General features: G+C 42.0%; 1 protein-coding gene across 1 annotated transcript; it reads right to left on the minus strand.

Moving 5' to 3' along the window:
- Positions 1 to 2,553: 2,553 nt before the first annotated feature.
- Positions 2,554 to 19,863, minus strand: TBX22 (T-box transcription factor 22). The gene is made up of 8 exons (XM_038416860.2): positions 19,577 to 19,863; positions 18,567 to 18,720; positions 17,605 to 17,706; positions 15,835 to 16,009; positions 14,487 to 14,651; positions 13,581 to 13,645; positions 13,234 to 13,319; positions 2,554 to 8,831 (listed from the first exon to the last, which is right to left on the minus strand). Exons 1-8 carry the CDS (start codon positions 19,740 to 19,742, stop codon positions 8,221 to 8,223), a joined length of 1,524 nt encoding a protein of 507 aa, XP_038272788.1. The 5' UTR covers positions 19,743 to 19,863; the 3' UTR covers positions 2,554 to 8,220.
- Positions 19,864 to 20,182: the final 319 nt, after the last annotated feature.

The following is a 20,182-nucleotide window of genomic DNA, read 5'->3' on the forward strand; positions in this document are numbered from 1 at the left end:
TAGTACCTTTTGCAAACGTCATAGAAGACCTTGGCTCCAAAATGGATTACAGTTATTTAGGTGATTGTGCTCTAAAGAGTTCTCAGGAATGACCTGAATGTCATTAGGAGAGAGAGAGAGAAGAAAAAGCATTATTAAAATGATCAGACTATTTTAACGTGGGACTCACACTCAGGTCTCACAGCTGCGTTTCATTTGCAACTCCAGCAATGCTTTTTTTTCATAGTTAAGTTCAGGGATGAAATCTGCAAGTTACTGTGACAGGTATGAGGTGGCTGGCAGGCATACTGTGAGCTGAGGTTATAGATTTCCTTCACTGCTGTGGCAATGCATGACAGTCATGACCTGCTATAGCCCTGTAATTCAGGTCTTTGGCCTTTCTTGAACAAAGGCTGTCCGTCAGTCAGTGTTTTTATGAAGTGCACAAATGGGGAATAAAATGATACACTCAAATTCATTTTCATTTATGAACTAAAGCAGGATTTAAACTTCTTTCTTCAAAATAGAATGATTAGCCCACTGTGGCCATGAGATGTATGTCAAATATCATAGGTTCTTCTGAAAATAGGTTTGCCATGAATCATATATTGAAGTGATTTCTTCACAAAAGGCACCTACAAGATCCTAAATCTTAATCGACTTTGAAATCAATTTAAAATCCACTTTACTTGCAGTTTAAGGATCTAATTCATGTTTATTCACAAATTTTATTTGCTGTGAAATACCTAGCTAGTCCTTTAACTTTCAGATCTGAAAATCAGAATAGATGTGAGGCTCAGGTTAAGAGGTAAAGTTTGATTTCCTTCTGAGCAGCTCTAACTTGTGCTATTCCTGTCAAAAACATGCACACTGGGCCCAATCCTTGCACACAGCCTGACTAAATAGACAGTGTGCAATGAAATTACACAAGGGGTTGAAATGGCCTGATTTCTTCTCCCCAACCCATGAGCAGGGTGTTGAGTACTCAAGCCCTATGTGTTACGTACATTAATGTTCATATCTTATATACTTTATTTTATATTTTATGTAATTTTTAATTTATACAAAACCATGGCAGCATCAGCCCAAATGTCTAGGCATTTCTGGCAAATATTTACAGCACAGCAAATATTTACATATTTAAATATTTATAGCAAATATTTAAAAGCAGAAATAAAACCAGCAGCCTCCACTCATCCCCAACCAGAGCTTGCCAACCAGTTAATAAATACCTAAGCTAACAAAACACCACCCTACTCATATGTACCACTTCATTACATTGCTTCCACCCTGAAAACCCAGGGGAAAATGGGCTTTGCGGCATGCCCTTTACAGGCTGTTTCACATCAATAGGGGAGCAAATTCCAGAATTGGGGTTCCTTCCAGAGTAAGCTTTTCCAGAAGCCTCGTCTCTTGGAAACCAAAGGAGAGCCTCTGCTCATCACAGTTATGTCAGTATCACCAGAATAAAAAATGGCCCACCATGTAGGGAGATGCCTAGCTATACAAAGATAAACAGAGCTAATCAGAGGGCTAGGTTTTTTAAACAAATTCTTTTTCAAAAGAGACAAAACCTAAAATTGAAATAAAAATCCACGCCACCCCCAGCCTATCTGCATGCTACCTATAATCTCCTACACTATTAAGATGTCAGCCTCTGCCTTTGCTCAGCCAGTAAAGCCAACTATTACTGACCTCCTATTAAATATGCAAACAAGCATCGTCATACTTTTTCCCTTGCTGCCTCTCAGACATGGGTTCCCCTTGAAAATCTCCAAAGTTACATCATTGTTCTTCAAATCCCTTCTTAAAACTCTCCTTTGCAGTTATATCTACAGAAAACAGGGCAATGGTTAAGCAGTTGGTAGCCTGAGACCACTGTCAATCATGGAGCTCAGTATTGTCTCATTGTTTCCCGATGCTCCCCATCTGTCTGTATCCACCTGTTGCCTCTTGTCTTATACTTATCTTTTGACCTTTTTGGGGTAGGAACCATCTTTTTTTGTTCTATATTAGTACAGTGCCTAGCACAACAAGGTCCTGGTCCATGACTAGAACTCCTTCATGCTACAGCAGTCCAAATAATTACTAATAATTACAACAATATATAGTACCTACATATTTAAGTGTCAGAAATGCCATTTCGTTTTGTGAAATAACAATATTTTGGTTTGTTTTATGGATATCTTTTTCAGAATGTTCAAATTACAGCGCCATTTCCCATATGCACCATACAAAGGTTTTGTTTCTGTTTGGTGAAAAGCATCAGTAGCGATCATTATCCTTGTCAGTGCACACTATCTTCAAACTGATATTGATGAAAATAAAAAATGAGGCCATATATTAGACAAATAAATGACCGCAATACAAGAAAATTAAAATAACAATTTAATGTGGTATGATTTGGCTTGTTTTGCATCCATATTTTTTTAAATAGTCAATACATCTTTCAGGTGCTTTAAGAGACAAAACCAGCATATATATATATATATATATATATATATATATATATATATATATATATATATATATGAAGTAAGAAAAAAGAACATGTAAATATTGTATATCCATCTGTTCCCAATAGAGTATGTTTACATATTAATGTGCAGTACAAATTTGTAAACATGAACATCTGAAACTTTTGGAGGAAGTTATACTAGCCCTTTTCCTTTCTATAACTTTATTGGAACAACATGTCTGAAATGGCCGAAACCACACATGCAAATAAGTTTAATACTGGATATGTTTCAAGTGTTTTATATATTTAATTGTCTGTTTTATATTGCCATCCAATCCAGGTTTGTATATATAATTTTAATACAAATTATCATCTAATTGCAGCCCAAACCTTAGAAGATAAAATATATACTAAGGCACTTATATCAAAGCAACTACCACCAATGTTCAAACGATGCATTTCACTTATTTTAAACATAGCCAGTAAACATATTAAATTCTGGTGAAACCAATTGGTAAACTACAGTTGGATTCACAAACACTGTTGTTATTTTGTCTCATTGAAGAAGAGGTTTCTAAACACAAATGTAGCATATTCCAAAGTGGAGTATAAAAACAGTGCTTTCAGTATTGTCAATTCAATTCACTGAGTACTATAAATATAATCAGATATTTCTGAATAGCTTTGAATCTAAGGTTGAATTAACAATATTTTAAATTGTGGAATAAGTTTCAGCTTTTGAGAAATGTATTTCCCTCCCTATTTTATTCACCCACACAGTATTTTTATGTTTATTTTATTTTCAATCCACTGACCGAGGCTAGAAAGTTGGAAGTTTTGCACTTGTCATGTATATCCACATAATAGTAAAGAAAAGAACTTCACTGGTACAGTATATAGAATATACCTGCATGTTATGGACATATGGTCCTTTTGAAGTTGTCTTTCATTCATCCCGTTTGCATATTTTAAAAAAAAAAGATTTACTATTATGAATATTTGAAGTAATGGTGGTAATTCATTTTCTCATGTTCTGTCACTCAGTTATCACTAGTAGCAGTTTAAAACAGTAAGACTAAAAGGAAACTTGTAAGTCATCATTGATCATTTGGACATAGCTTTTCTACTATAAACAAAACCATATATACAATGGTGTTAAAATTCTGGCAAAAATACCATCATGGCTATTACAAATGTAGCTGTTAGTTCCAATTGGCACTCTCCAGTTTATCAAAAGTTGGACCCTTTGCATCCGGATAGTGTCTCCTTGGCTAGCTATTCACAGCCTGATTGGAATTCTGGTTTTCTGACCTGCATGGACTCCACAGATTGTGAAATGTCCTCCCGTTGTCCACAGGGAAGCTCAAATCACACCCTTTCCAATAGCTACACTGTACATGGAGTAAGCCCAGCATGTGCCATGTTAGTGGACTTCAGTAAGCACCTTCATTGATATGGGGCCAGAATTCTCAAGGCCTTTGTCATAAACTGGTGAATCTTTAGAAAGAATCATTATAGAGCTAGAGAGAACAGTGAAATGTGAATAAAATGGCCTTGGTGCCATTCAGTGAAATGGGAAAAATACATTAGATGTTCTAAAATCAAAGGACCTGATTCTCCTCTCATTTATACCAGTGTAAATCAAGAGTAATCCCATTCAAGCCTATGCTGTATAACTGGTGTAAGAGCGAAGAAAATCAGACCTGGCATAATTAGCCAGAGTTTTGCCACCTAAGCAGAAACGTCTAGCCACAGGTCGAAAACCTTGGGTCATTTATTCCAGTCTGGTCAGCTGTTAGGGTTTTGAAAGGCTTCTCTGCCTATATAATGCCTGCTATATAAGGATCAAAATGTGGCATCCCCCTCCCCCCACTCCCGTGCCTTGTCTATGTATTATCAATCACTTGTCCAGCAGCAGAGTCAAAATCTGCAAACGTCCACAAAACTTTTTGGTGGAACAGTGACAGCAGCAGAATTACATTTAAAAACTGCTCAACAGGGGTGGGTTAAAAAGTACTTCATATGGTTCTTGAATCATTAGTTCAATATCACACCAATCAGAAGCCTTTTCTCCTTCACCTTTCTAATATGTGTAAAGTGCATAATATTCTCCAGACACTTTCACTCAAAGTGTTGATTCCTTTTTGGATAAAACTATTCCTACCAATATCTCGTTCTATAAGTACCTTATACCTGTGGCCCAGTGAGTTAGAACCAGTGAAGCCCACTCATAGGCCTCCCATTGAAGTCAATGGGGGTTTTCCATTGTCTTCTGTGGGAGCCAGATCAGGAGCCTCGCTCCTTCCATGTTCTACAGTGCTACCACCAGAGCAAGTAAATGGGAGCAGAACTGGTGTTTGAAATGATAAAATTAAGAGCTAAAGGCAAGGGGAGAGAAAAAACAGTTAAAGAAATTCACATCATCTAGAGCCTAAAATCTTGCCTACAGAGTTTATTCTTATTCTTATTATATCCTTTATACATCTAACAAATCTAGTTTTTCTTTCAGCTCAGACCTGAAGGGTAAAGCCAGTGGTATTTCACACTTGTAGCCAAGAACAAAATCTGGCTCACTGTATTGAATATTCACTCTATGGCCCAAATTCCTCATGCTATACCACTGAAGTCGCTCTAGGAGGGAGTAAGGTGAATAGGTTTTAGCTCATACCAGATGTTGCCAGTTTACAATGAAATGTACATTTGAATTTAGTTGAAGTATCTTATAGTCATTGAAAGTTTGCCAACAATTGCACCACCACATAGAGCTGCATGAGCACAACAAAAATGTCCCATAAATATTCATTTTAAACTATTGATTAGCGATGTTTCCATTCTCTTTTTTGCTCTCTGCAAATAATTGCATGATCCGGTTTTCCTGGAATGCTCAAGGAACACAAAAGTTATGCTTGCCTGCTTATGAAAAACTTAATTTTAAATTTGTTTTCCGTTTGTATTCACAACAGGAACTTGAATTAGCTGTATCCAATCAGGAACCATAAACAATATAACATGACTCATAAGAATGATTGTAATTAAACAATACAACTCAAATGTTAGATTGCTAATTTTAAAAGTTAAAAAAAAAGTGGAAAAAAGTTAATCAAATAACAAATACATTTGAGAAAATCATATTCTGTTTATGTCATACATTCTGTGAATGGAAAAAGAGGGTGATTTTGTCAAATAAATTGTTCGCTCAGCTCTAGGAAATAAAAATATAATTTATTTGATCCAGATTTAAATGATACTTTTTCATAAAGTCATCTATGCCAAAAATTTATAGCTTAGGTTTCAATCGATTATTTTAAGTGGACAAATACCAGTTTTGTTCCACAACTTCAAATCTATCATAATTGTAATATTTTATTTAATCACTACTGTTATTGTGGAATTTGGGATTTACCATTTGCATCCACCCAGAAAAAAATGACTGATCTAGAAGATCCTCCTCCTGCTCCCCCAGTAATATATTCAAGATTTAGGACCATGTCTTGCTCCTGTTATTCTCGTGAGCACTCCTGATGAACAAAGATTCTGATCTCTGTGATACCAATGTGGCAAAACCTGGTCCATTGTCTTCAATGGAACTACTCATATGAGTAAAGCAGCCAGGAATTGTCCCATTATGCGTGAAGGTGGTTGTACGACATTTAGTTATAAACAGTGCTTCATTGCAATGTTTCACTTTTAATTAAAAAAAATCCTAGACATTGCTAAAAAATAACATTAGAATACAGATATCCTCCTTTTTGCAATATTACTAACTGTTTTGATATCAATTTAATAGAGTTATGTATACCCTAAGTACTCATCTCTTATTGATATATATGAGAGTTTTGTGACTAGGTCACAGGCAGCTCTACCAGCAGGAAAAGTTAAGTCTACCAATCTCCGGAATGCAATTTCATTTTAACAAAGTCCTGTGACAGTAAATCTTTAAACTGTGTTATTTAAACAGCTCCTGTTTTGGTCTAGTTTCACAACAATTTATGAATGAGAGTAAAAATAGAATTTTGCCAATAACTTTTCAGTCTTAAATCCACGTGTATTTGCAATGTAGTACCATTTTTATATTTCAGAGTAGCAGCCGTGTTAGTCTGTATCCGCAAAAAGAACAGGAGTACTTGTGGCACCTTAGAGACTAACAAATTTATTTGAGTATAAGCTTTCGTGAGCTACAGCTCATCCGATGAAGTAAGCTGTAGTTCACGAAAGCTTATGCTCAAATAAATTTGTTAGTCTCTAAGTGCCACAAGTATTCCTTTTCATTTTTATGTTTGTAAATTCAGGATTCTCTCTCTCTCTCTCATTTTAATTCCACAACGTGGCTAATTCCTGTCAAATATTCTCTGCAAATGTCTATTATATATCAAGTTAGACGTACAAATCAACTGACTTCAGGAAGGGCCTGAACATACATCAAGTAAAGAAAAATAAACAGCATGCTTCCAATTGTGGATAACTGTTAGCGTTATATTGTGCCCTTGCGGGGTGGAGAATATTTACGTGGGTAACAAGACTATCCAGAGTTAGAACAGTTAATGCTAAAAAAAAAAATTGGGAGGGAATTAAAACCTCATGCTTCAGAGTTTATCAATCGCTAGCTCTTAGGGATCAGTATGAGATCTCTATGGGGGTCAGATTACCCCATAGCTGACTGCTGTAGGGTTTTTATACCTTTCTCTGCAGCACCTGATGCTGGTCCCTGTTAGAGAGAAGATAATGGACTAGATGGGCTGTAGGTCTGATCCAGTCTGGCAATTCCTATTTTCCTTCATGCCCGAGGGGTTGGAGGAGATGCAGATGAGCACTGCCCCAGCAAGTGCTTCAGGAAGAGTTTTGTCTCACTTAGGCTCAATGTTTCCTGGAGCTCTGAGATCTGCTTCCTGAGCTCCCCTTATGGGGACCAGCTGGCCAAAGTGAAGGCAGACATGGCCCTTCCCTGTCCTCCCTGCCCACTTTGGGACAGGCTAGTGCCACTTTCAGCATTATCTAGCGGAGTCCTTAGGAAAGCATAATGAGCAGACTGTGCTGTGTAGGGGCACACACAGGGTCAGGAAGGCTCTTTGTACCCTCCTCTCATCAGACACCCTTTTCCCACCACTCCAGGCCAGGAATAATCAAGCCCTTGGACGTTTGGTCAGTTTTTGCTTCCTTCAACATCTAATGTTTAGATTTGGGACCAAATCCTGCTAAGCTGGTTCATTCAGGTCCTGAGGCAGCAAGATGCTTGCTTCGCTCTAAGTATGCCCCATAAAGTCAATAGGTCTTAAGCATGGGCTTAAGCACATAGCTGAATAGGGATGGTTTGCTAAATCAGGGCCTCAGATAGTCCCATTAACATCAGTAGGACAACTCAAGTAAGGTGAGCAGAAGCTAGCCCTTCATCTTCAAGGTAACTAAAGGGGAAGCTAGATAAAGAGTTTCATGAAAATAATGTTTATAGTACTGCACATTTATTATACTTAGTTGCTCCTTAACACTGAGGTTCATTCCTGCTGCAAAGTGCAAAGATTAAAAGGGTGAATGTAAAGTTTGCACCTATCCTATGAACATTACATAAATAACTCTTACCAAAAGGCATCTCTCTGTTGTTGGCTATTTTGTTGTCCCCCATGCTCAGAACATTTTTTACAACCTAGTTGCACATGAAATGTTAAATATCTAGGCAGGTCACTCCTGGATTATGAAGCACTTTATATACAATAATCAGTAAACCTTAGGAATGATTGAAGAAAAGACTTGCTTACATGTCACTGCATTAGAAATGTTCTATAGTTCCATTAGAGGCAATGATTAATTGCTGAGTGCCAGTTAGAATGATTACATCTGCCACCTCTAAAAGAAGTCGGAATGCTGTCATTCACTTTGAAATGGCTTGTTGTGTTCATCAGTCTAGATGGCATAGAAAAGTTATAACCATACAAGCCATATGGAGAATGTAAAGAACAATTAAGTGCTTCCCGAGCAATGGGACTTGATGGGAAAATGTTTCCAGATGCATGTAGTCCATACAACATTTGATTAGCAGAACTGGGTACTTGTAGACACTGCCCAGTTAAGTCTTCAGATTTACCATTTTTCAGATTTGTTATGCCAAGGGAAGATAGCACAGGCACATCCACCATGAAGTGGGGTAAAACATGTGGATTGGTGCCTCCCAGTTTTTCGTGGCTTGGAAATACAAGTGACTGTTGTCTCAAAAGGCTTGTCGGACAAATCTTGTAGTAAAGGGGCAAATTGAGATTATGTAGATATGTTTCAGGGCATGACCCTCCAATGTTGCTTGCTGACAAGTGAAACGTAGGAGGTGAGCAAGATGGAGAAAGCAAGGAGTTCAGAGGAGATGGCGTCCCACCACTTGAGGCCGTAGGTGAAGAACCAGAACTTCCATCTAAAAATAAAAGCAAAAGTCATCAAAATGATGCTATTGGATGTTAACGAATAAGAATTATGGGTGGAATCCTGACCACACTGAAGTCAATGTAGCCTGCTATCATTTTCATCTAAATAGCTACTGACTCCAAAGGGAATTCTGCAAGCAAGACTATGGCAAGAGCCATCCATAAATTATGCATCATATCTTTGTTATCTAGGCCCCAGTTCAGCAAGGTAATCATGCATGTGTGTGTAAGCATGTGACTACTCACATTAACTTTTTTGAGGCAGGAACCGGGAAAGATTTTATTTAGTGATATTTGGGTCATTTACAATAAGACATTAAATTACATTGTCTTGACATGTATAGGTACATGTCTTAGTACAACATTAACAATATTAAGCAACATTCTGTATATTGATCATATCTTATTATATCATTAGCATTTCTCTTTTTTTTGTCCCAGTAACTTGATTGGAACTTCTTAGGTGCTGAAACTCACACATATGCTTAAATACCTTGTTGAATCAGACCTCTATGTATAATCAATTCCCTTCTTCTGTTTATAAACAAACAGTGTCATGTTTAAGGTGCTCTATTTTCCTTGTTATTTCCAGGGGTTTTCCTGGCAATAGAAATACTTCTTATTCAGCATTAATGGAAATTTTGCCTTGGACCCCGATCACAGGAATTGACTTATTTTATTTAGTTTCCACTGCAGTTTATAAGACATCTTTAATCACTGTTTTTCAAACAACTTTAAACATTCTTTTCAATTTAACATCCTATTTTCTGAAGTGGATTAATGATTGCTTTCATAAATTTATTAGAAAAACAACATCCACTTATTTATTAGGTTACTGGTGTGTAACGCCATTGTTCAGCACAAGTTTTCAGCTCCTCCTATGTAAGTTCAAGGATAAAAACTAAGGAGAGATGGTTGCTTTGACAGTGAAACATTGCAGAGCAATGTGTATTCCTGTTACTAAACTGACACTATTTTAAGATGGCATCATTTAAAAGCTCCATTCTTCTTCTGCAGATGTATTAGCACAGCTCCATTGCACCTTATACCACAAAATTTGGGTCTACTTTTTTCTCATTTATTTATATGTATTAATGCTGGCATGAAAAAGATCCCCAGTTGCTTTTTGTCACATTTGTAAAATGGTTCTGACATGTTTAGGATCTTTCTTCATTTACATTATAATTCAAAGTCATGTATGCAAGACATGATCTGGTCAGGTTTTATGTGTAATGGTCTATAAGGAATCTTTTGATAGTCTATACTTTTTAGCTGTCAGTATATGAGATTGATATAATGTGAAGGTTTAAGAAGTGATGCAATGTAGAAACTATTTTTGTTCTCAGATTAACTGCAGACCATATCATGTATGTATTTGCAGGAATGATGGCATATTTTTGCACATTAAGGGCATCATCTTTTTCACATTGATGTCAATTGCTGTTTTAATATTGATTCAATGGGAGAAGGGGCAGGCAACAGAAAGGACCTATTCTCCTCCTCCTCCTCCTCCTCCCTAATTCTCATTAATACTATAGTGTTTTACAGGCAATTTAAGCAATGTAAGATCACATTTGTGATGGCAAGATCATTATCTCAACTTGCACAAGTAGTCCCTATCCGACTAAGTAGGGGACAGTGTGTAGAATATTATTATAAACTTAAAATGCTCCTTAAAATGTACATGAAGTGGTTTCCAATAGATCTTTGGATTTTGTGGAGTGAGAAATGAATAAAATAATACTGCAAATCTGGTTAAGCATTTTTATTAGGTACTGTAAATAGACTGTTGCTGAGAATTTTTCAGCATCTATAGTATTCATTTAATCTACGCTCTCTGTGTGTCACTATCAATTGTGCACCATTCCTTGGCAGGTCTGTTAACTTTTGGAATGTGAAAGTTCTTGCCCATCCGTAAGCTGCTCTACAGTTCAGATGGATCTATGTAGGCATGTTTAGTCTAGAGGGCCTTGTCATGTTCTGAAATTATTAAATTAAATTATTAACAAAAAAAATGCAAGTCCTATTTAGGAGTAGCTAATGGACACATTGTCAGTGTTTCAGAAATGCAAGTAGAGCATAGCAAATCACTGCAACAAGTCACTGAAAAACTTTTCATGGGTCACTTAGCTTTCTTTGCAGTACAAATATTTAGACCTGATCTTATTCCCATTGAATACAATGGGTATTTAGACCAAGCTGTACGTACATGTATCATAATGTATGTGTGTGTGCCCATATCATATAAGTGAAGGGATATCCATATTCTCAGTGTTCAAAAGTCAGTTGGACCCAAAAAAATCATGAAATTGTCTTAAAAAATCATGAGATTTTTAAAATAAACCATTTTCCTTCTAGGTTTTAAGCCCTAAGGATGTGTGTTTTCAGCCTTTTCTCTACCACAATGATGTCTAGAAACTTATTTTTATTTAAATGAAAGCTGAGATTCTGATATGTTCATATGAGTCCAGGAAATTGGCCATTAAGAAGAGCTCTAAATATCATGGGACCAGCAATAAAACCCATGAAAGTTGGCACTTCTATGAAATGCACATCATAAATGACATTCATCATGCACCTTTTACCATCTTGCGTGCATTCTGCCCACTAATCTATCTCCTTTAGGGCTATTTCTAGCATTACAAACTTCTGAACAGCATTAGTGATCTTTTGCTTAAGGCTGCTTATGTGTAATGCAGCCATCCAAAACTCATGCTAATAAACCTTTTATAACATCCCACACCATCATTAATTCTATACAATATTTATGTGTGTAGCCTCTATGTCTACGTATGTTCAGTTCTTGATCTTATAAAATAGGAACTATTCACATTTTGAGATAACATGGGATGTACATGCCACAATACAGAAATCTTCAAATTCTTCCTAAGGTTAATGGCTGTGTTAAATTGATAAGCATAGTCTTTTTCTTTTTTTTTTTAAGTGTTTTCCAATGGTAGAGTCACAATTTTTCATCTGGCTCTACGAGCAGTCATTCTTCGAGCAAAACTTCCAGTGGACATTTTTCCTGTGTAAATTCTGCAGGATTGGGCTCCAAACAAATAACTTCTCAATGGAGATAATTATTATTTGAAAAATCTTGCAACACTTATTTGCAATTTTGCAGCAGTTAAATGTCCTATTATTGATAATTTCTAGATATTGTATCATCTTCTTTACTATTTAAACACTGGATTTTGTTTATCCAAAAAAGAAGAGTAGCAAACCATAGAAAATATCATTAAATATTATTATGATCCTATTTCAAGATAATTTTCTAGAATGGAATGGACAATCACAAGAAATTTATGGATTTTGTGACAAGATAGCAAAATAACAAATCTATTCTAAATATCCCTCTAAAACAGTTGAATAATATTTTTTCATACAAGTTATAGGTGTGAATCCTGTTTCAGTATTCTCAGCTACAGTTGAATGGTTAATGTACATTAAAGCATTACTACAATGTTCCTGGGGCAAGTTTTATACTCCTTAAATTGATTTCTACAGGAGTCTTCCTTGCACAAGGTATGTAGAGTTAGGTCTACAGAATGTTGTTTGGTATCTACCCACTTCCTCTGTGTAATATTTATTTTATTGTATGTACTCTTATTTTTAGATATAATACATGGACTTATCAAAATCTTTAAGTTTATACACAATGCTAAAATACATTAATTATAGTCCTAAATAATTAGCTAATTGACACATTATCATGGAAAGAATACAGACTTCACACCCAAGGGCTCAGACTGTATTAGACCAGCAGAGGGAATGAATTTTATAGCAAAGGGTCCTTCACTGAAAATGTCCCACCACCAGATGTTCAAATATGATGGCATTAACTCAAGCATCTCAAGATGACCTTTAGTCACCAGAAAAAACATAATGTGATAGAAGGTCTTTAAGGCTTCAAATGGACAATAAGCTCCAGAAGGGTAGGATTTTGCATCTGTATGGAGCCCCAATGAAATGGTGCAAGGATCCTCCTGGGCACAGCTCTTTGCAGGATCTGGGCCTGAAGTAGCTGTCCCTAAACGAGTTGTTGTTATTATTGATTTAATATAGTTACTTTCTTGTCCTTTTTCTTCTTTTTAGATATTTGTTTATTCTTCAATGTCATTTGATTTGAAAATTAATAAAGAGTTAATGTTAAAATATTGCCTTGCTCACAGAAACAATCAGCTAGATAGTTGTTATTAAACATAACATAACACCAAGAAAGGACAGAGTCAGTAAATTTGAATTCTAATCCTTTCATCCATCATCCTTTCAATCCTAGGATGGCATCCTCTTAATGTCATTTCACACATGCACATTTCCATGTCATTTCTGTTTTACACTTAATCTTTTGTTTACACCTTAGAAACCACTTGAAGATTCAAAACTCACCTTGGGTTTCTGCACCAAAGGTCTTAAAATCCAGAGTAAGTGGTGGCCTCCATGGATATGTTTCCAAAAGTCCATCCAGCACTCCCCTATAAAGTAGAACTTGGAATTCAGTGACTTGATGGATATGGCTCCTGCAGAGAATTACATTTGTGGACTTCCTGCCTTACTAGATATCTTTCATAAAGAAAGAATGCATAAATATTCTAAAGTCTTCTTTCTTTTCTTTCTTTCCAGTTAGTTAACAAAGTCATTTCAAATCGTAAATTAAAAGTAGTATGAAACAGAGCGTAGATCTTTTTACACAGGAGAATGTACAGAATTTGTAGTTAACAATTTATAACAATTACCTGTTTCTCCCAGGGTCTCTAAATCCTTTAGCAAAGGGATTCCTGTCTATTTTCAGCTTGGTAATCTACAGATTAAAAAATTAAAATAATCAAATAACTGTAGTGAGTAAATAAGGCCAGGTGAAAGTCGGATTAAAATTATATAAGAGGGGTATAGTATCCTCTCTTCTGCTGATTGTTATATTGAATTATATTGTTTAGATTAAAATCTGCTTTCCTGAATCCTACAGATAGCCCTGTTGACTTCAATGGAATGTAAGGGCAAGATTTAGCCCAATATGGCAGTTGTTTCGTTTATAAATATCCTTCCCTCCCTATGCACTTTAAAGCAGCACTTATTAATTATGATGATGACGATGATTCCTTAATCTCATGCAGATTGAGTTCCTTTCCCTTTGGTATTTTCTAAACAAGATTCCCTTCTATTTATTTTATCTGCAGTTTTGTGCACATGTTTTAATTCTATTTCCATAACACTGTACCGCGTTGTTTATTATAAAGCATCGCCTAGCTCCCCTGGCGCTGTGGCAGTCCGTGAGAGCAGTGCCAGGTCCTACAAGGTGCTGAAGTCAATAGAAATAGGACTCAGCACCTCGCAGCATCAGGACTTTTCTAAATACAATTAGTATTTATTACATTATTGTGGTCAACGCCCGGGGGAGAGCAAGTCTCCAGGGATTTCTTACTGAAAATAGCAGCCCCGCGTGAGCTGGCAGTAAGAGGCCGTAATACATCCTAGCGTGTGTTATGAAACATGCTCAAAATTAGTAAAAAAAAAACAAAGTTAAAAATCCAGGATTCCAGCTGCGGTTCTGTTTCCCGGGAACCCAGCAAAGGTGAAGCTCCGAGCCGGGCTGCAGGGCAGGAAAGCTCGGGCGCTCTCCCTGTTCCCCGGGGCCGCTTTACCTGCTGGTTTTGATAAGCCGTAACAGTGGTGAATTCGGTTTCCTTAAATGAAAAGGTTTTAACGCCTTCCGCCGGCAGAGACTGGATCTGGGCCAGATCAAATCTGGAATCCTGCAAAATCACGTGCACTCTCGGTTTGTATTTGTGCATGGACTGCAGGATAATCTGTAAATTACAAGGGAAAGAGGGTGAGCAGCTCTCCCCTCTGCGCAGAAAGGGACGAGAGAACCCCTGTCGCCGGCTGAAAGGCTTCTCCCATTAGCAACAGCCAAGTAGTTCTCTCCTGCTCCCGTTCTCCGAGCTGAACCAACTGCCTCGAAATCTGTCCTGACTCTAAACACCGCGTTAGTTAACTCAAATTTGCGTTCGCCTCTGGGAAGATTCGGGGGGGGGGGGTGTATGTGTGTGTGTGGGGGGGTCCATTTTGCTTTCCTAAAGCCCCGTTTGTTTTATTTTGCAAATACCGGCAAACCTTCCCCCCCGCGTAAATCAACGGCTCGGCTCTCCGGTGACCCAAACTGCTCTATCGTTCTTCGTGCAATATTAGGGGGGAAACAACACCCCCCCCCCCATCCGGATAGGAACTGTGATCTCGAAAATCAAGAAGAAAGGGACAGATTGCAGCTGAGTGCGGGATATTTCCTAGGATTTAGGCGCTTTCTGTCACGAATGACTGCAGTGGACAGGCTGTAAAGTTGCGGCTCTTGTGTGCGGCCATAACCCTCCTTCCCGATCTCTGCAAGGTGCGGGGCACTTGGAATAACGGGTCTCACTCAGGCTGGTGCTTAGGGACACACACTGATTCCGCATGGGGCTTCCCTGGCTGGCATCTGACTCCCCTGAAAAACACGTGGCGTCTTTTGGGTCTTGGCCTCGCCCCAAGGGGGGCCAGGAGCTCCCAGCGCGGTTCCTGATCAGTCCCTCTTTCCTCAGTTTCCCCTGGCAGCGTGTGCCCCGGATCCAGCCACAGACTGGAAGCGGGATCCCCAAGGGACAAGGAGGCCCAGGGACAGCGAAGGAAAGCCCCCCCCCACACTGTTCAGGTGCGTTCATCCCCCAGTCGGCACTGCGGCCGGATACACCCCTTCCCCCCTCTGCCCGTCCAGGGGCAAGTGGCCATTCTCTCCAGCCCTGGTTTAGGGGCTCAGTCCCCAGGCGGTGCAGGCACGGGACCAAACCGGGCTGTGCATGAGAGTCGGGGGAGAGTAGATCGAGAATGCGGCTGCATCCACCGGAGCCCTCCCCAAAAGAGCTGAAAGGGCGGGGGGAGTGTCCGCCTCCCGAGGGGGCTACCCCTGCCCGCCTCCCTCCACCTGCAGGACGGGAACCGGGCTAAATCCACACCTACATGCCCTTTGTCGTCCATCTCATTGTTGGTGAGTTTCACCCTGTCGAAGCTGATGATTTGCCTCATCCAGGTCTCTCCGGAGCAGGGGGAATCCGGGTGGATATAGAGCCTGGGCGTTATACAGGAGTGGTCTGTGTTCCCAGCCACCATCCACTGGGAGCTGTGGTAGACGTACCTAGAACGGCAGGACAATAGCAGGACCCCGGGCCGGGAGCCGGGCCGAGGGGGGGCCTGGGGCTCCCGCCCCCGGGGGCGCGGCAGGGTGGGGCTGGCCCCTGTTTCCGGAGGCCAGCCGCAGAGGAAACCGATCTGCGCCGCTGAGTGAGATCCGCGCCCGAGCGCTCCGCCGGCTCCCAGCCCGGGCCGCGCAGCGCTCAGGGCCCAGCGGGGGAGCTCGTTTCCCAAGCCAGGCTGTGCCCAGCCGGGCCGATGCAGGGATGTGTCCGCGCCCGGCACGGGGAAACCCTGCAGCTGGGTCGGCTTCCAGCCTCCCTGCCTCACCCATCCCTCCAGGGCTGGCGGCGCGGGGGCCGGGGGGGGGGAAGCCTGGCAAGGAGAAGCGGGACCCCCGCGGGCTCTCCGCCCTGCACAGACACTCGCCCTGTGCGCCCGCTAAAACAAATGTGTTTCTGAAGGGCTGCAAATCGTAAGACAACAACAACCAGTCGGAGTTATCAGTTGCTCCCGCCGCTGTGTCTGCCTCCGCCTCGTCACCCGGGGGGGAAGAAGGGGGGGCCAGGTGAGGAACAACCCCCCCCTTTCCTTCCTGGGCTTAGGTTCCCAACCCGTTCTCAGCTCTTGTTACTGGGCGGTGGGATAGTCCCCGGGAGCCCCGAGCCCCTCTGGCCGGCCGGCACACAGCCCCGGGGGCGCTAGTTTAATTGCCCCCCCCCAGTGCCTGCAGGTTTATTGCTCGGGGGGGTGCCCTGGGCAAGGCGGCTTGTTGTGTCTGTCGTTGGGTCACTTCGCTGTTGCACCCAAAGCAAGGCCGGCTCTGAACCTCGCTCTCCGGTTGATACCGATAATCTTTCCACATACACCCCCACTCCCCCCCCCAGTGAAATTGCCCTTGTTACTCGGAAGCCAGGGCCTGTCCCCTCCGGGCGGCGATCACCCCCTGCCCCGTGTCCCTTTGACACCCCCTGTCATTCGGTGACTGCTGGGCAAGCCGCACAGACCCGTGGAGCTGACTCCCCCACCCCAGCACCCTCGGCTCCCTCCCCCCAGCACCCTCGGGGGCTCCAGGCCACAAGGCACCTGCCAAGGGGTTGGGGACTGGACACATTGCCCTGCCCGGGGGGGAGCGGGGGGCGGGGCGCGCCTGGGGCAGGGATGGTCAAGGGAACAGACAGGCGAGGCATCCTACGGAGCCGCAAGAGGCCTCGGTCAAGCGCAGAGATGCCCGAGGCGATCAAACGCTCCCGGGTGAGTTTGCTGCGCAGAGAGGCAGCGGGGCGCGCTTTGAAACGCGTGAGTGAAACTGACGCAGGACACCAGTGTGGGGGAGCCGCCGCTCAGAGGCTGGGCGCTAGGGAGTTTCCCCGCAATGAGATGGGGAGGGGGCTTGCGCTATTTGCAAGTGTGGGGGGAGGGAGGGGGAGGGTGTCCGCTTGTTTTGAGATCCCACTCAGCAGCGATAGCGGGCGGACTGTGGGATCCTTTGCTTGTGGTGGGTCATCAGCTAGTTATTGTAATGAATGGGCATGGTGCAGGCTGCTCTGTTTTCGCTGTAAAACGCAGCGCGGCATTTGCGTGGATCCGTTTCTTTACCTGTATCTTTTGGAGTCCACAGGGACCACGTCAATGGCGACGTAATATTGGTTCGCTGGCTCCAGACCCTTCACTTTCACCCTGACAGAGGGAAACATTCTCCTGCAGGATGCAGAAAGGAGCCCGTTATTTTCCCTCTTTCCTTTGAAGCTTGTAAGGCGGGAGTAAAAAGTTTCAGGACAAAGCTCCCACTTTAAAAGTCGACAACGATTTTTTTTTAAAATAATCACTTTCGGGGACTGGGAAACGGGATTGTACCGAAAATATTCGGAGTGAAATCCTCTGGGTGGTTGTCGCTCTTAGCACAAAACACTACACAGAACGTGAGCAGTAACCGATCTGTTATGCGCGGGTGATCGTAGAGACAAGGAAGTTACATTTAAGCTGTATATAAACAGTTGCCGTAGGATCTACTATATGGGAAATATTAAAGTATATGCATGGAAAAAAAATGATGGCTATAGTAAAACAGAATTCCACTGATCGTGGTTTCTAACATTAGGTTACATACCCTCATTTGTTGTTAACATTTGTAATGTTGTTCATATAGATATTGATAATACTCGAGTTGATTAAAATATTGAAGAGAAAACACACACCAAATATAGTCTGTAGGAGATATACTGGAACATTAAAGTATGAAGATTGTATAGGCTACTATTCCAGTTAACAGGCATAAATGCATACTACACTTTTTTTGAACCCTTGCGGAATGGTTTGCTTCTGGTCCACTTGCCAAATCTTTGACAAAGGGGTTTGATGAATGGATTCAGTTAAAGATTCATATTTTACAACGCTCTCCAGAGCTGCGTAGTTTTTGAATCGTTAGTACGAGCAATCGAAAGCACAACAAATGTATTTAAGAACCTGGGTTTTTCTTGGGCCAGAAGACACCCTGTGGCTATCACCCATGATTTACGTACAACCACACAGCACCCAAGGCGTGCCTGGCTCTGCCATACCTGCCGGCTTTGGTAATAATCATTTCCGTGCCGATCTCGTGAAATCTTTTCCAGAGTTCAGAGCCTTGCAGTTCCACGTGGATATCATCCTTCGCGTCTCGGCTTTCGGCGCTCGCTGAGAAAGAAGCCGATGTGTCTGCTTTAGGTCTCTTTTCTGCCAGGAACAGAAATGAGAAGTATTTACACGGTTCCTATTCAGAGCAAAAAGAAAAGGAGTACTTGTGGCACCTTAGAGACTAACCAATGTATTTGAGCATAAGCTTTCGTGAGCTACAGCTCACTTCAGCAAGTTTACATGTACAGAAATGAGCCCCCCCACCCCCCACCCCCGGCCCTGAATTAGCCTGCAGAGCCCCCACCCTGGGCACTGGCTCTCCGGACACGGACTGCATCAGAGGTGGAAGTAAAGTAGCTAATCTATTGTACAGAATATTTAGGATTGCTAAAATCCAGACTCGCCATCCCCGCGAGCGCCTGGAGATTAGCAGGGCCCGGGGGTGGGAAAGGAAAGCAAAGGTTATTTTCCGTGGCCGGCACAAATCCTTCTGTCAAACGTGAGCCGAGGGCCGCGCTCCCTTCTCTCGTTGCTGGCTGGCAAAGGAAACGGGAAGCGGCTCAGGTGAGACAGGGCGTTCGGGGCGTTGATTCAAACGATCGGGAAGTTTGGCGGGCAGCACCCGGGCAGGTTCTTCGGGCTCTGTTCTCTATTGTTGTCTCTATTCCCCCGGCCGGGCTGCCCGGCTGGGGAAACAGCTGGTCGATGCGGCTCAGCTCCCGCACCTCAGACAGAAGGCTCGGGAGGGTTCTTTACTCTATGGCTGTTGTTTTGCATGTATGCAGATCTCAGGCTCCCCGCAGCCTCTCCCCGTGACCCGGCTGGGTGACGGGCTGCGGAGTTTGAGGAACCGAACCGGTATTGCGTGAGTTCGTGAAGCCTTTAGCCACCAAGGGGCTCTCCGCGCCAGCTCATGCCAGACGTTATTTAAAGAGGAAAAGCCGGGGATACTAACCAGGTCCCTGGCTTTTCCCGGCCCCTCTGCAGCCGGTCCCTTCCTCCTCTCCCTTCTCCACGCGATGCTGTTGTTTCTCATCTCTGAAGTCCTGCAGTTTCCTCTTTGCGGATTTCCCCACTAAGGCTTCCACGGAGAAAGCGTGAGCTCGGGAGCTTAGAGCCATCCCGGAGCAAATTGGATCCTCCCGAGCGGAACTTCAAGCCTGATCCTTTAAAGATGGGGAGGAAATCCCCCAAATCCTAAAAGAGAGCTAAAAGCCCCCTCGGGCAGGAGCGGTAAAGTTCCTCCTGACAGCCCCGTCCTTCGCACGGTCTCCGCATCGTGCGTGCGGGCACCCGCGTCAGGTTAAATCCCTCGATTTATTCCTCCTGGTGGTTCTAGGAGATTGGCAAGGGGAGGAATTTTTAGGGAACAGACCTGCCCTCACTGGCAAACGGAGCAGCTCCGATTGGGGAGCCGCCGCGTGAGAGAGATACTGTTGCATCCAACTGAATCAATAGAAGGCTGCAGGCACCACTCTTTGTTTTGGAAACTGTTGGGAGCGTAAAAAACATTGAGTGACAGTTCCTAGGGCTAAAGAAAAAACAAGGGGGGAAGACAGAA

This window comes from Dermochelys coriacea, chromosome 9 (assembly GCF_009764565.3).
Source record: "Dermochelys coriacea isolate rDerCor1 chromosome 9, rDerCor1.pri.v4, whole genome shotgun sequence".
Taxonomy (NCBI): Eukaryota; Metazoa; Chordata; order Testudines; family Dermochelyidae; genus Dermochelys; species Dermochelys coriacea.